General features: G+C 37.5%; 1 protein-coding gene and 1 long non-coding RNA gene across 3 annotated transcripts in view; one reads left to right on the top strand and one right to left on the bottom strand.

Moving 5' to 3' along the window:
- LOC309486929 (CUB and sushi domain-containing protein 1) overlaps positions 1-16042 on the bottom strand; it is a 727180-nt gene that overhangs the window by 52769 nt on the left and 658369 nt on the right. For both annotated transcript variants that reach the window (XM_082154400.1, XM_082154401.1), the window contains exons 44-54: positions 15723-15868; positions 15134-15214; positions 14930-15043; positions 13935-14123; positions 13268-13414; positions 10937-11125; positions 7736-7921; positions 5227-5421; positions 2433-2606; positions 1679-1852; positions 222-395 (exon numbers count right to left, since the gene is read on the bottom strand). In XM_082154400.1, the coding sequence (XP_082010526.1) occupies positions 222-395; positions 1679-1852; positions 2433-2606; positions 5227-5421; positions 7736-7921; positions 10937-11125; positions 13268-13414; positions 13935-14123; positions 14930-15043; positions 15134-15214; positions 15723-15868 (1769 nt within the window). The remainder of the gene's footprint in view (positions 1-221; positions 396-1678; positions 1853-2432; positions 2607-5226; positions 5422-7735; positions 7922-10936; positions 11126-13267; positions 13415-13934; positions 14124-14929; positions 15044-15133; positions 15215-15722; positions 15869-16042) is intronic.
- The window catches only part of LOC309487064, a 419730-nt gene that overhangs the window by 315151 nt on the left and 88537 nt on the right, over positions 1-16042 (top strand). The window lies entirely within an intron of this gene.

Below are 16042 nucleotides of genomic sequence, written 5' to 3'. Positions count from 1 at the left end.
TGTCATTCACTGGCTGACTCAGACTGCTGAGCACAGATGCTGGTTTCGCTCTGTTAAAGCTAAGCCCATGAGCTGTGGGTGTTAAACAGCCTTCCTAAGGAGCTTCTCGCATAACAAGATGGTGTTCAAGGCTGTGTCTCTGTTGAGATTCTCAACAAGGGAACAGGCTGCCTGAAAGCATTTGATATACAGTAAAATCCAGTTTCTTGAAAGGTTCGTACCCTTGCACACAGGAAGAGGGTTGCTCCACTGCCCGTTCATGCGACACTGCGCTCTGGGTGCACCATGCAACAAATACCCTGTGTTGCAGGTGAAGTTGACCACGTCATTAAGATTAAACTCGCTGCCATTTGTCCGACCGTTTGCAGGGTTTCCAGGATGGCCACAAGTTATGGCTGTGAAGAAAAAAAGAACGATCAATCACTTCCTTTTTGAAGCTGCTGATAGGACTTGTGCATATGTAGAAGTTACATTACACAAATTTTTTGATGGAAAGTAGGGTTGTATCCGAATAGAGATTGTTACAGATACAGATATTGGCTCTGCTGCACACCCCTAATACATACAGTAAAACTGCGTTATCAGACAACTCTTTATATAAAGTTAGATGTATATAATATACAACTTTATTTGCATAAATAGTATATGCACGTAAAGTGATATATACAGATAGAGTGGTGCAGGTATGATATCACTTTGTAGACCAAAAAGCGGAAATTATTTTAGCACTTCCAGTTCCCTCGTCCCGAAGTCAATGTTTTTTGTATGGGTTTTTGGATAAATGGCTGAAATAAGGTCTGTGGTGAACACAAGCTCAAGACATTTTCACGTTTTATTCTACAACATAAAATACGCAAGTATTACCACACTCATGATTTTTTTAAAGATTTTACGTGTCTTAAAGAAGGCGATTGCTAACAAGTGGCTACAGAGGCTGTCAGGAACATTAAACATCATCAAACCGAACAGTTAAGTTCTTACCGCTTTTACAGCCTTGTTATGCATATAATTGTGCTCTTATGAACTATTCTAACTCAAACTTTCTAGGAAAAGATAAAGATAAAAACTGACAGAGCTGTCGGAAGATTAGTGATGGTGACGTTGAAATCATGGGACCGTGGTGTAGTTCGTTTATAGCCTACCTTTACCTTTTTACCTCTGGTGGCTGTATTTAGGCTTCACAATTCATAAAATTTGTGTTCATCTGTAAAATGTATTTTGATGGACAAAACGTGTAAAGTACCATAATATGTTAATTGTTGATCACAGAGGTTGTTTTTTCCCCCTGATTATCCAAAAGCCTATGGAAAAATCCTATTGGGTTTTTGTCAAGGGGACCTACTGTGATGCTAACTACCAGTTGGCCTACAGAGTGACGTCATACCTGCATCACTCTATATATAGTCTCAGTATATAATCTCAACTGCCTGATATTATTTTTATTTATTTTTTACAACTGCTTGATTGCTTGCATCATCGCAAGATGTAAACTATCTAAGCTGCTAAATGCAACTATAAGGCATGAAGATATTGTTAACCTATAAAGCTGCTTTAAAACAATGTGTGTTGTGAAAAGTGCTATACAAATAAATTGTAATTAATTGACAAAAACAAAAATCAATTGACAGACCTATTATAAAAGTGATAAATAAATAAAAAAGTGTTAAAAGTCACTTACGAACACATACAGGCGCTTGCCCTGACCACCTGTGGTCTTGTTGGCAGATGCGAACTGACGTCCCTATGAGGCGAAAGCCCAGGTTGCACTGATAAACCACCGTGTCCCTATAACTGGATCCATCACCACTGATGTGGCCATTAACAATTGGATCCGGAGAATCACAATGACCAGCTGAAAAACATTTATAGGTCAGAATCAACAAACGTCCCATGAAAATGAAATCTTGTAACTAAACAAATTCAACTACGAGTTTTACAAGGCGTGTAGCACAGACACATCTGGTTATTTCCAGAGAGAAGTCCGGCGGTCACTGCTTGACATTTTGATGAAATGCCCTCCGTGCTGTTTGGTCAAGCAGCAGGTGATGTGTCTAAGGGTCAGCACCGATCGTCAGACAGTGGCATATCTCCGTTTAGCTGCACTCACTGCTTGTTCAAGGATTTTACCTTTTTCTAGTATTATCTAGCACTACAGAAGTCATAAATCAATACCGTCTACACAAGACTATGTGAGATTAGGAATGTTGTTTAGGAGAAGAACAAAGGATGTTGATCCAGAAACATGTTCTTCTCATGCAAATCATATTGTTCTTGGTGCAGTACAAAAACTAGAACTATACAAGCATAATATAATAGCATAGGAAAACCTCAGGCTTTCCCTCCAGTAAACAGACCTGCTTTTCTCTACACATGAATGACTCCATAATAAATAACGTCCAATCACAGAAGCCCAACTGAAAGATGCTACTTACCCAGACATTTGGTCTCAACTCCACTCCAGAGACCATTGGCCTGACACTCCCTCACGTGTGAGCCCACTAAAGTATACCCTGTGTTACACATGAAGATAGCCGTGGCACCATAGGTAGTCAGGGTTCCCATCTTCTTGCCATTGGCAGGGGATGGAAGCTCCCCACAGGAAATGACTGGAGGAAATAGTCAGCAAAATATCTTGAATACAAATGTCATTTCATCTGAAAAAAAGGTCACATTGATGATGATGGACACAATACGTCACTCTTATTCCTAGTGACTACCATGAAATGGGGAGGTGAAGGGGGCATGGCTAAAAGCAACACAGATGTGTTTATGCACATGTCAAGGGAAACAGAAGTACACTACCGGTCAAAAGTTTGGAAACATCTACTCTTTATTACTACTGTTCCATATCAGTCAGTCACTGACGTAACGTCTCCGTTCCCTCCTTCAGGGAAAGGGCGTTTACAATAAGTAACCTTGACATTTTCTCACCTTGAAACAATGATGATAAAGCAAAGATGAATCACAGAAAATAAATTAAAAATCCTTATTTTTAGAAGTATAAATATTCCATGTAGTTGCTCATCAAGGCCATAAAATAATATTTGTTCTTCAACAACTGTTTGCAAAGTATCAAAATCAAAGTATTGTAAACAATTACAAGCAATTTAAATGAGCAGTCTTTTGGGAGACACTTTACAATAAGGTCTCATGTGTTAACATTAGTTAATGTGTTAACTAACATGAATTAACATTTATACATTTTTGTTAATGTTAGTTAATACAAATACAGATGTTCCTTGCTTGTTAAGTTCCAAGTTCAATTTATGTTAAACAAATGCAACTTTTGATTTTAAAAGTGTTGAAATTAACAAAAAATAATAATGCTGTAGAAGTATTGTTCATTGTTATTTCATAAAAGTCTTAGTCACGCTAGTATTTTAACCAGAACAAAATGGTATGGTAATTAAAATGGTAATTTTAAGACTTTTATATATTATTATTTATATATTTTGCTGTACTGTCTCAGTAGGAAATCTCAGTTTACATATCCAAACATTCCTTTTGCCATAAATTGTAATAACTCATTAATCCAGATTTTTTGTCTGACAACAGCCGGTGTGATCCACACGGAGATCTGATCTCACCATCATCGAGTCTGTCTGTGATTACATGAAAAAAAAAAAAAAAAAAAACTGAGACTGACTAAATCCAGAAGAACTGCGGCAAAGTCTCCAAGACGCTCGAAGAAACTTACCTGCAAAATTACAGTACTGTGAAAAGTTTCAAGCACTTGTGTAAAAATGCTGTGGATTCATTGATGAAAAAAGGGAGGATGCTTTTAAAGATAATGTCATACATAGATTTTATTTATCAAATAACTTATATTAACTAAATCAAATCAGTATTTGGTGTGACCCTTTGCATTTAAAACAGCTTTTGTCCTCGGTACACTTAGGTGTTCAGGCAGCTTTGCAGTTAAATTTCTTCAAGTGTCTTGGATACGTTGCCGCAGTTCTTCTGGATTTAGTCTGTCTCAGTTTTTTTCTGTTTCTTCATGTAATCCCAGATGGACTCGATGATGGTGAGATCAGATCTCCATGTGGAGCCCCGGCTGATGTCAGACTCCTTGTGCATACACAAATTTCACTGTATTATTACAATTAATCTAATGTAAACTGATATTTCCTACTGACAAAGATATAAATAACTGGCTTAAAACCATTTTTTGGGGTCAAAATACTAACGTGCCTAAGACTTTTGCATAGTACTGTATATGTTTTAGGGTCTTACACTTCAGTATACAGTTGCTAAAGTGTTTCTGAGTGTTTCTGATCACTTAATCTCGGTCTTCAACAATCACAAGCACAATTTGAGCTTTTATTCATGTCTGTAGCTCAAACAATGCAGGATTAATTGCATGACAAGTTTCATACTTAGGGTTAGGGGTTTGTTCACATCCAGTAACCCTGAGTATGAGCAATAGTAAAAGTGATGGTTGCCTTAGCAAACAGTACTAATGATTCTTTAGGTGCATGGGCTAGTCATACAACCCACACTCATTTATTTTTATGACATACTAAGAAGTCAAATTACAATTTAAGCCCCAGCTGTTTGCATCTGTTCCTTTCATTAACAACTTACTCACTGTGGTGCGTAAACACATTAAAAATTAAGCTGCCTCTGATTAGAATATTTACATTTGCTCTCTGACCTCGAATTAGTTAAAGCATTTTTCACCGAAGACTTAATCACCATGATACTGTTTACACAGCCTGTCCCCGCGGTGGAAACCAGGCCACGATCAGAACTGACTAAGCAGTGGATGGCGTCTTATGCGTGCATGCTAAATCCAGAGGATTACACTTGGATCAGTGGAGAAATAAACGAGATGTGGTATAGAAAGCGGACAGATTTCAGACATATTAGCTACCCTAATGAATTTGTTTCATTAGCTCACAATGGACGCAGTTTGGTAATTAACAAACTGATCTTTTCGTGAAATCCCAAGAGTGGAATATGGAATTCAATTGTGTTTTTTGTGGGGTCTTTTTAAAGGAATAGTTCAGCCCAAAATGGAAATGTTATCATCAATTATGCACTTTCATGTGATTTTCTTCCTTCTGTAAACACAAAATATGATAGACAGAGCTTCTGTTTTCCATACAATGAGAGTGGATGCTGATTTATACAGCCAAGCTCCAAAATGGACAAAAACAAGGATCATAAAATGCATCTATCTTTGTAAATGTATGTGTTGTTGTGTTTGTGTAAAAGCATTCTTACTCTTGCAGGTGGACTTCTCCTCCAGCCCTTCCCATGTTGCATTAGCTAAGCACTTGATGGTCCTCCTGCCCCCTAGATAGTAGCCGGGGGAGCAGCTCAGCATTATCCGTGCACCAAACTCATTCAGCGAACCCGAGATGAGACGCCACACCATGTGTTCTGAGAGCATGCTCTCAATGTTTGGGCACTGAACCGCTGCAGGACAGAAGGCAAAGAACGCATTAATGGAAAACCATGACCTTGTAGGTCCTGAAACTGGAATAACTAGAGCTTACAGGATTTATGGGATAGATAAACAATACGAGTGAAAAGTTTGGATGCACTTGAATGAATTTATGTTTCCTATGACCTAAAAAAAAATTTGATATAAAGGCTTTTTTGGATGCAGGAAATTACGTTACACTAAAATGTCAGTTATTTAAATGAATGAAATCGGAATTATGAAATTATTCCGACTGATGAATCCGAACATTGTGTTTACATGAATGCTAAATAAAGTGAATGGGTTGATGTGCGCGTTTATAAGTCACAAGCAAATTGATCTTTTGACATGCGCTCACTGCCCGAATATTCAAGAGTTTCCCGCTGTTGGCGCATACTAACCATCCTCCTGCAATTGCTTCTTTTCTTTGTTTTAAAAAGCAGACTTTATATTTATCTATTTTGGGTCCTGATTAGGAGTATAGAGTTGTCAAAAATGTCAAAAATGTGACGCTTTTAGCACTGTTGAGCGGAAGCGTGTGAACACAATGGCCAATCAGAGGAGTTTACGATTCCGCTCAACAGTGCTCAAAGCGTCACAATTGAAAAATGTCCGTACCGACTTGGTACCGAAGTTGATACTTTTTGACAACTCCATAGGAGACGATGAGCACATGAAGCTTTGTGCCGTACTGCTTATATTTATCAAGCAGTCAAAATGCCCCTTTCCGCGCCCAAAACAAGGCGTCTGTTGATGAGAGTCCGAAGCAAGGACTTCTGAGACGACATTGTCCTGGAGCACATCACAGACGATAAGTGGAATGAGAATTTTAGAATGACATGGCTGTCATTTTTGACACTATAGCTGTGCCTCCATTCAGAGGCTGCATCCTTCAAAGGACGCATACTTCAATGGTCATGCCTTCGAAGGCTCAGTCCGACCTTCACGGCCTTCAAAGGATGCAGCCTCTGAATTGGGACACAGTTACAGTCACACCACTGTGATGCAATCAGCCTTGGAATGCAGCCTTTGAAGGATACAGCCTCTGAATTGGGATGCAGCTTATATTGAACAACAGCTCGTTCTGTGCATCATACGTCATTGAAGATGCATAGAACTTACAAGTTTCGTTTTTTATCTGATCGATCAAGTGTCCAATTGAAAGAATTAGAAATGTTTTAAACTACCCCTTATGAAATTCAGATTTGGCCAACTCGTTCGGATTGATGTGATTACAGTAAATGTGACTCTTTTATTTCCGACTGTGCAACTAGTCCGATTACAAATGGATTATTAGGGTCCATGTAAACGCTGCTACTGTGTCATATGTTAAAGATAGTTTGGTTAACTTCCCGTCATCTGTTGTTCTAAAAATAGGTAGTCCTGCCTCAAACTCACACCACTGGTTGAGTATATAAGACCGTTCAAACAAGGAGAACTTTTGAAAGAATTTTTGCTCTTCGTAAGTCAACCTTGGAATGGCTTGGCTTTCATTTAATTTCGTGAGCACATTCAAGATTTGAAAATGTTATTGATGTGTATTCATCTTGAATGTGTTTATATAAAGGTGGTTGAAAACTGAAGTGAAAACATAAGGTTTCAGAGTAACAATATTGAAGCCAGCACGGAACAGATGGTCCTTTGATTGAACAGCACAGTGTATAGCTCAGATTCAAAGGAAGCTTAATTTGGTGTGGGCGCATCTAATTTTGAGGGGGGAATTGCAAGCTAGGTCAGGTATACTAAACAAGATCTTAAGTAGACTAAAGCATCTTTCCCTCATGTTTTCTCTCACAGTATGTTCCCTCTCCATGTTCTACATGACAAAGGTTTCACATCCCTCAGCTCGCACTTGTTTAGATAATTATAAACACATCGTAGCTCTGAAGCTTACAGCAAGTCTGGGACACCGTGGATGTGCTATACTATCATCTTAAAGCTTTAGAATGAAAGAACACCTTGACATAGTGTTATGTAGCAGGACAGAAGCCTCATCATTTCTCCTTCCTGTCGATGATGACCTCTGAATGCATAATACACGGTTATTTAGCTGTGGGCTCGTTGCTTGGTTTTGTGGGCTAATGGTAATTCAGGTCAGAGGGGGGAGATGCCACATCATACCATTTGTCTTGTTTGAGATGCCAAACCACAAAAAATCAAGTCATTATTGTTAATTTTGCCAATTACCTGCCCTACAATACTCTCAGAGGGGGAGACGAGCGAGAACGCGGCTGACTGCGGCGGTTCAATGAGGCGGTAGATTTTAACATGCTGTTGGCATAGAAACAGAGGACTTGATTTGCTCACGTAAACAGCGGGAAGGATGTGCCACGTTGCTCCAGGTGCCATCCTCCAGGCAGACAGCGGTGAGCAGGCTGCTTGCGTCAGGCCTGTATCCCTCCTCACACTGATACTGCACTTTACTGCCCACCGTGTACTGGAAGCCGTGGAACGAACCATTAGCAGGAGACTCTGGCACTCCACAAGATACAGCTGCCAATCAGACACAAACAGCACTGCATGAGGATACATGCTATACAGAGTATCTACATAACAGTACACTTAGCAATGTATATTAGAATACCTACTCAGCAAGATAATATTCAGTGTGCAATACCTAGTGACTTGTCTTGCTGTGGCATGCAAGCGTTACATGAGCAGCAACACTGTGCAGCATAAGACTCCTCATTTAAAACACAGGAAGTCTAATATATTAAATAAATTAGAACAGTATTGGTCAAGATGGGCCAAATATACCTCTCCCTTTGATTTACATTCTTTTTATTTTAAAATAAATTGTACATTCTGAATTTGAATATCCTTGTTTTGTTTTGTTTGTATGCTTCTTTTGTATGCTTTTTAAAATAGTTTTGTAGATTCTTTTATTATATGGAAGTGTGCACTGAAGAACTGAAACAGAAGACATGTTGAGTGATCAAATGTAAAGTTGATCACTCACCTTTAACGGTTAGCTTTACGCAAAATTATTTTTGTTAGATACCATGCCCAAATAAGGGATAGAAAATGCATACAGAAATAAATATAAAATATAATATATTATAAAAATGACCATTTTATTTTTCCGATCTGAATGCGTGACATTGTAATAATGAATGCCTAACTTGGAAGTAGAAGCTTTGCAGGAATGCTTGAAGATAGTCAAACCATAAATTGTAATGAACAATAAAGTTTTATTTTACTTATTTATTTTATTATAAGCCTGATTGAAATATGATTTTATGTATGTTGAAAAACATTTTACAATAAGGTTCCATATGTTAACTACATTAGCTAACATGAATTAACAATGGGAATTATTATTTATTTTTTTTGAAATCATCAATCAAAACATTTATAAATCGTATTTAATTTTAAATTCAACATTTACTAATACATTATTAAAACCAAAGTTAATCTGTTAATATTATTTAATGGATCTGAGCTAACATTAACTAACAATGAACTGTTGCAACATTAAAAAAGATTAATAAATACTGTAACAAACATATTGCTTATTGTTAGTTGTAATGCACTAACTAATGTTAACTAATAGGACCTTATTGTAAGGTGTCACCAGAAAAACTGACCTGAACCTGGCTTAAAACCTGACAGTTTGTCATGTCCTGTTGGTCTCGGGTCGTGTAGCAGACCTCTATTACATGCAACCATTCATATATGAAATTAGTTATTTTAGCAAGACAAAAAAAAAGGTCTTTAAAACTACTACAGGCACACACAAGCAACCATTCAGAAAAACCAATGGGACCAATTAAAGCTCTTCCTTATTAAAATGATCACATCCTGAATAAAAAGCAGGCCCTGAGCCCTCATCTACTTCTGTTTGACCTGCTGGCAGAATGCATGGATTGCTCCGGCCACTTAAAGAAATTATTGGCCTTCATTAGCGCCCATTTTAGATGCCCTTCATTACAAATGGGGCCTAGCCAGGGCTATTCAGAGCTCTGTGCAATGGTAAAAGGATATTAGTGCTATGACCTCCAGTCCTTGGAACAGTGTCATTTACCTTTGTGTGATTAAGAGTAATGAGATTCCTTGAGTAAAATCTTTGTGCGGTTGAATGTATAGGAACTTTGGCTGGCGTCTTTGTGAAACGTCCTTAAAAGAAGCTAATTTAACAGAAGCCCTGGGCAACGTTTTTGGGCAGCAGTCAGGAGCAGCTTTGCATTCACTAGAATGCTCTGACCCGTGGCAGACTGGGTAGCGCACATGCTCATGACATACAGCATAAGAGCTGTTTGCAAATTTATTTCCATTTTCTGTCCTATAGAATTGAGTAAAAAAAAAAAAAAAACTCAAAGAAAAAGCATTGGGTGGTAGATAACGATAACTATTTGCAAACTTTTATGCAATTTATATATGAAATACTGTACTTTGCCTATAAAAAGAATAACATATTTGATTTAATGTTTTAATTTTAATTAAATTTCACACAGGGTGCAAGCCTGCAGCATTTTCTCCACCTAAAAAAAAATATAGAGCATTCCTAAAAAATTCTTAACCATTGCGGAAAGACCAGCAAAGAATCTCATTCTAGTTTCACAATTGTTACACAAATCGATTTGAGCAGCTCTATTTGAGACAAGCTCAACCATTCACTTCTATTACCAAAGTTATTGTAAGTGATAACTACAAACTATTGTATTGTAATAACTACAAACTAACATTTGATTCCAAAATAAGTTTTAGACTAAATTTAGACTAAATGTGCAACCTTTCTTATTCATTCTTTCTTTTTCTTTTCTTGAATATTGTACATTTTTGTCTATTTATTTTTGTATGTTTATTAATAAATGTTAATGGAAAAAACATAAACCAGAGTTTTCAACAGCGTTCAGACTCAATTTTAGACTCAACTTTACTCATGGAAAGTGCAGTATACTTAAAATCATCTGATATAACCTGCCTTAAACCTGCACATATAACAGCAGTAACAATTCGACCTACAGTTCATTTGCTCACAATTTATACGCACAGTCTGATATAAAGATGACTCGTCTTGCTAATGAAAGCACAGAAAATCTCCAAAAGAGACCATTTTCTTTGACAATGCTCTGAAACAGAATACGCGAGGGCTCAGTGCGAAAGGAGAAAGGGCAGACAAAATGCAACGTGGGCTGAAGGATAAAATTAGCACCTCAATAAAAGAGGAAGGAGCAGGGAAGGAAGCATGAACAATGAAATTAAGAGAACCCGCGACACATCAAACACATTCAATTACATTTCTGTCTTAGTCTTAGCGTGACTGAAGAGTCCCCCATTATGACATTGGGACAAAGGACACTCGTGATCTCATTGCACAGTCCTCGACGGAAGTGTTTAATGGAATAAAAGCGGCTTCTCGTCGAGGCGTGCGGAGGTGCTTTTGAGCGCCCCGCAAAATGACACATTTTGTCATATGTGTGGAGGCAGGTCGCCTTTTCAAGGCAATTCCCAGACATCTGAATGAGGGGACTGAGTCAGTTAATGTCTCTGAATAGTGTGATTTACCTTGGCATAGTGGAGCCAGATTGTCCCACTGGTAAAGCCCATTGGGATGGAGTCTGCATGTGGCATTTCTGTGACCCACGAGCCTATAGCCAGCGTTGCAGTAATACTGGAGTCTGCTGCCTGGCCGGTCTCTCGCCCTATTGATGACTCCTCCATTCTTGGGTGGATCGTTCACACTGCAGTATGCAGCTGCGGGAGATGGCAACAATCACAGTCATGATGTTGAGGGTGATTCTTTTTTTATCTATGTTAAAACATGCATCACATGTCCTTGAATACAGATCTAATCATGGCCTTGATCAACCTTTCAGATTGTTTTGAGTGTGGTGGTAATGCCATTTTTCTCTTTTCAGGTAAGAAAAGGAAAATAAAAAACTAGCCATAATTCCTTGTTATATTTTTTGTCCGTTTTAATCATAAATCTAATATACTTTTCAAACCTTATCTAATATAAGTTTGTTTCCGAAGTAAATGTATTTAGAATGTTTTACTGAAAAACAAAAATACAGATTTTATACAGAGGAGGAACATGGTTTGTGCCAACCACAATTTGTTTACTGTCCTAAATTGGTAGCTTAAAAAATGGGTAACACTTTATTTTACAGTGTCCTTGTTACATATGTCACATGTACTTACCATAGTAATAACAGTAAATTATGCAGAATTACATGCAACTAAAACTCTCAAACAAACCCTAATCCTACCCTAACCGTATAAGTAAGTACATTTTGTTGATTAATATTACTCAGTACTTAAATATATAATTACACTGTAACAATGACACCTTCAAATAAAGTAAAACCAAAAAATTTATATAAAAAAAAAAAAAAAAAAAAAAATTAAATGTTTGATTTTTAGAAGATTTCTGTTTACTTTTGTACAATAATTGGCCAAGTCTGAGTGCTAAAGCAAAACCTGTTCTCCACTTCTCTAGATAGCTTTTTACTAGACAGAAATTTGTATCCATATTTTTGGTCCATTTTCTTGCAAGAAAATTATGCACATTTTAAATGTCTTAAGTTCATGACCATTTAGATGAACTTAAAGTCATAAATCTCAAATTCTAATTTCATGTAGTCTTTAAAACTGTGTTTAAGTTTGATTCGGAGATTAAACGAATGGGAAAACGCAGCTTGCTGGTTATAAAACATTTTTTTTTTTAAAGATCATTAGATCTTGTTTTTGATGTGACACAAATACAAGTTTACCCATCATGAAAAGGAAAGCAGAAGCTCGAGGGATGTCAAAGCTTAATCTCACTTCAGACAGATCAAATCAAATGCATCATCACACCAACTCTGCTGAGAGGTCTAGACTTAGCTGCGAGTGATTAACCAGACCTAGCGTAAAAAAATAAAATAATAAAAACCTTCATGTGGCACTGAATTCTAATTTCCGAAAGCCCAACGGACTAAGAAAGGCGGGAAAAACAAGGAGGGCTTGACGTTGCTTCTGAAAGATGTTTTGTAGAGATAAAAGTGTTATATTTATCAAAAACTGTTACCTACATCCCGTGATTATTTTAACTCAAGAATCTAAATACACAGTAGCCACTCAGAGGGTTTCAAAAACACAATCCCTCTGAGCAATGTAGTCGTTTCTCTTTCTGTCTGCTCTTGACAAAATCCAATAAACAGGAAACATGTGGAAACACACTGGAATAATGGCCCTGCATAGGGCACAGCATGTCTGAAAGATCAACTGGAATGAACAGAGAGACCAAGAAACGTTGACAGAGAGGCAGAGGAACGGGTGAAGAGATGCCAAGTAATCATGGCCACTGGCTTTGTGGTCCATAAATCATGTTTAGCCATTGGTGGAAATGTCGGTCAGAAGAATACGACATGGTAATTATTCAGCAAAATTTATTGCTGCATCTTTGACCACTATTACAGCAGACTTGCCAATGGCTCCCCGGAGGTAAGATGTGTCTGGTTCTAGCCTAACGAGGGCCAACTTAGAAAAGGCTGACTTCCTCACTTATTGACCCATTTGGATCCAAAGCAACTACCTCGAAGGGCTAAAAGTCCGGAATAAATCTGGCACACGTATTAATAAATACTACTGAATATACCAACAGGCGACTTAGACAGAATTGTAAATGTAATCCTGATTAAGATGTCTGGAAGAATCAAAAGTGTACAGGCCTTCATCAGAAATAAAAGTGTAAAGATTTTCTTGATTCTTTGATTTCTCCATTATACAAGTGTTGCTGGTTTTCTGTTCAATAAGTACTTTGTTTTTTCCAAGTTGTATAGAATAACTCTACAGTACTTCTGGATGCATTAAGAATTTGTGAAATATGAAAAGATGTAAACATGTTTAACAAACCCGTGTAGCGTATTTTGAAGCCTTTCTTGCTGGTCGCATGATCGGTTGACCATCTGAGGTAAAGCTGGTTTGTTTTGCTAGTGAAATTCAATTGTGTGGAGTGGTTCCCACTCAAAGCCACCAACAGCGGACTCTGTCCAGATGGCCCTGGTAAATAAAACATCACAAAAACAAGTGAAGCTAAATATTGCAAACCACAAATCTGTTGGGCAGCAAGGCAGAGGAGACATTAAGAAGGAACAGTGATTCTCAAACTTTTCAAGCCAAGGACTAAACTTAAAATAAAACAGCATATCCAAGTTTTCAAGTTCCACCTACAATAGTACTAGTACACATTACACCTTTTATCCCTGTCACTTGGCTAGCTTCTTGAAGATCTCTAAAAATGCTCTAAAACACACATAAATAGTAAAAAAAAAAAAAAAAAAAAAAGTGTTTAGTATGTGTTTAATATAATATAAAATAATATAATATAATATAATATAATATAATATAATATAATATAATATAATATAATATAATATAATATAATATAATATAATATAATATAATATAATATAATATCACTCCAGCGACAGTACATAGGATAAGCGGAATAGAAATGGATGTATGGATAAAATAATCAATAACATTCCATCTGTACAGAGGAAACAAAAACAACGTTTACCATCAAAAATCTCCAGTTCGTCAAACTGCTTCTCGCTCTGGAACATTTCCACATAAATGGAGATGGTGAAGGAAGGCTGCACTCTGATGATCCAAGAGCAGGTCTGGGAGTTGGGGTAGTTTTTTGGGAAGCCCGGACTCAGGATCACACCAGAGGAGGCTGATCGCTCCTCATTTGCAGGACATTGAGCTGTAGGGTAGATACAGCATCCACAGGAATCATGGGTAATATTATTACAAATCACAATGTGGTTTTCCTACAAACAAAGATGCAAGCTCCAGAGTATTCCAGTAAAGACAGTAAAGTTTAAAAACTTTCTCTAGCATGTGCAGTGCTTCTCCTGGATTCACCTCAGGGGCCGCGAGCCTTGGTTTGAGGAAGCAACAAAGTCAGTTGAAGCTTTTTGTTAATCCGCCTTGTGGGTGGGAGGGTGAAGGAAACAAACCAGGAGAACTATTGCTTCTTCATGGCATTGTACAGAAAGTACAGACAAGCCAAACGGCTCAAATTTACAACTGAAAGCTTTGCCGAGGATAACTGGAATGTTTTTTTTTTTCTCTCCCTTGCTCCCAAGGCAGCTGTCGGCTACTGTCTATTTGTTACCATACAACAAAACAATGTTGCTTCTGGGGCTTTGTGCCATCTTTTTATGGATTATATTTTTATAAGATTTGATTACAAGAATCACACTAATGATTCAGCATCTTTATTATTTCTGATTATTAATCCCCAACCGTCTTTAAATTACTTAAGTTAAGTACTCTCTTTTGGATGAGTTTTGTAATTACCAAACTAATTATTCAATAGATTCTCGTTACTGTAATATAGTGCTTTATTTCTGTATTACCATACAAATAAAATAAAATAAAAACTAGGAACTGGAATGTTTGAAAAGTTTTAGGCTTCATGCTGCATCAAAGTCACTTTTCCATAATCATGACGATTGTGAAATATATACCTCACATATTTATTAGGTCTTTTTTTGTTTTACTAACCTTCACATGCTGGTGGTGGTCCCTCAAACTGCAGGTGAGAGTTCAGCTTACACGTGACCTCATTGCTGCCAACCAATGTAAATCCAGGAAAGCATCGATACCTCACAATATCACCTGCATGGTCAGTAAGAAGAATTCAACATTTTGCTATATTTTTTACATCATGTCTTTGACATTCTTTCACAAATGGCCAGCTGTTCATACCGATTTCATAGTCCTGGTCTTCAAATAATATCTCTGCTTGTTCAACAATAGGGGGAGGAGGGCATTTCTTGAGCCGATAAGCTAAGGAAATGAAAAAAAAATAAGTTTTGAAGCAATTTGACTCCTCATTTACCTTTATAAGCATGGCATGACACCAAACAACCCACCTAGAGTATAAATTACACATAAGACACGTGACAACATACAGTTCCATGAATCAACAGACTGAGAGCCCTCTCAAGAATACAGAGTTGTATTTAAACCACCCGTCTACAACTCACAAATATGCCAGAATTTTTCTGAAATGAAAGTTGAAAGATTAGATGAAAGGTTCATTTTCACATGATTTTCCTATGCTCTTCGATGCATGCCTGCATGCTGACACTTGATATCAAAGAGGCCAAAGGAAGCTTCAATTTTTGACTCTTCTAATCTCCTGAAATAACGTGATGTCATCAGAAGCAGCCGTCATGCCTCCTTAGTGTATGAAAACAAGTTGAATCCCATGCTTCAAATATATTTCGAGCAGCACTTTACGGTATGCATTGCATTTCAGCTGCAACATTTTTCATTTGAAGGAGAAACTAACCATGGAAATTGAGTACAAAGAATCCACTTGTCGAGAAGTCGCTGTGGAACTTGATAAGAACCTGATTGAAAGTGCTGTAGGCTGACTCGAGGGCTGTGTTGCCGCTGAAAATCCCCAGCTGCGGGTAGCTTTGCTCTGGGCCGTCCCTGGAAGAGGGAAACTTGCATTGAAATTACATTACAACTTGTGATCCTGCCATAATCTTCAAAAGTTACAGTGAGATTGTGCTGACTTTTGAATAAAAGCATTACATTACGGACCAGCTTGAACGAAAACAGTAAAAATTATGACTTCACACACTAGTCCGCTTGTTTAATGAC

Source organism: Leuciscus leuciscus (genome assembly GCF_965113295.1).
Source record: "Leuciscus leuciscus genome assembly, chromosome: 22".
Taxonomy (NCBI): Eukaryota; Metazoa; Chordata; class Actinopteri; order Cypriniformes; family Leuciscidae; genus Leuciscus; species Leuciscus leuciscus.
Note: the sequence above shows the minus strand (reverse complement) of the source record. Positions and strands in the feature narration are given on the sequence as shown.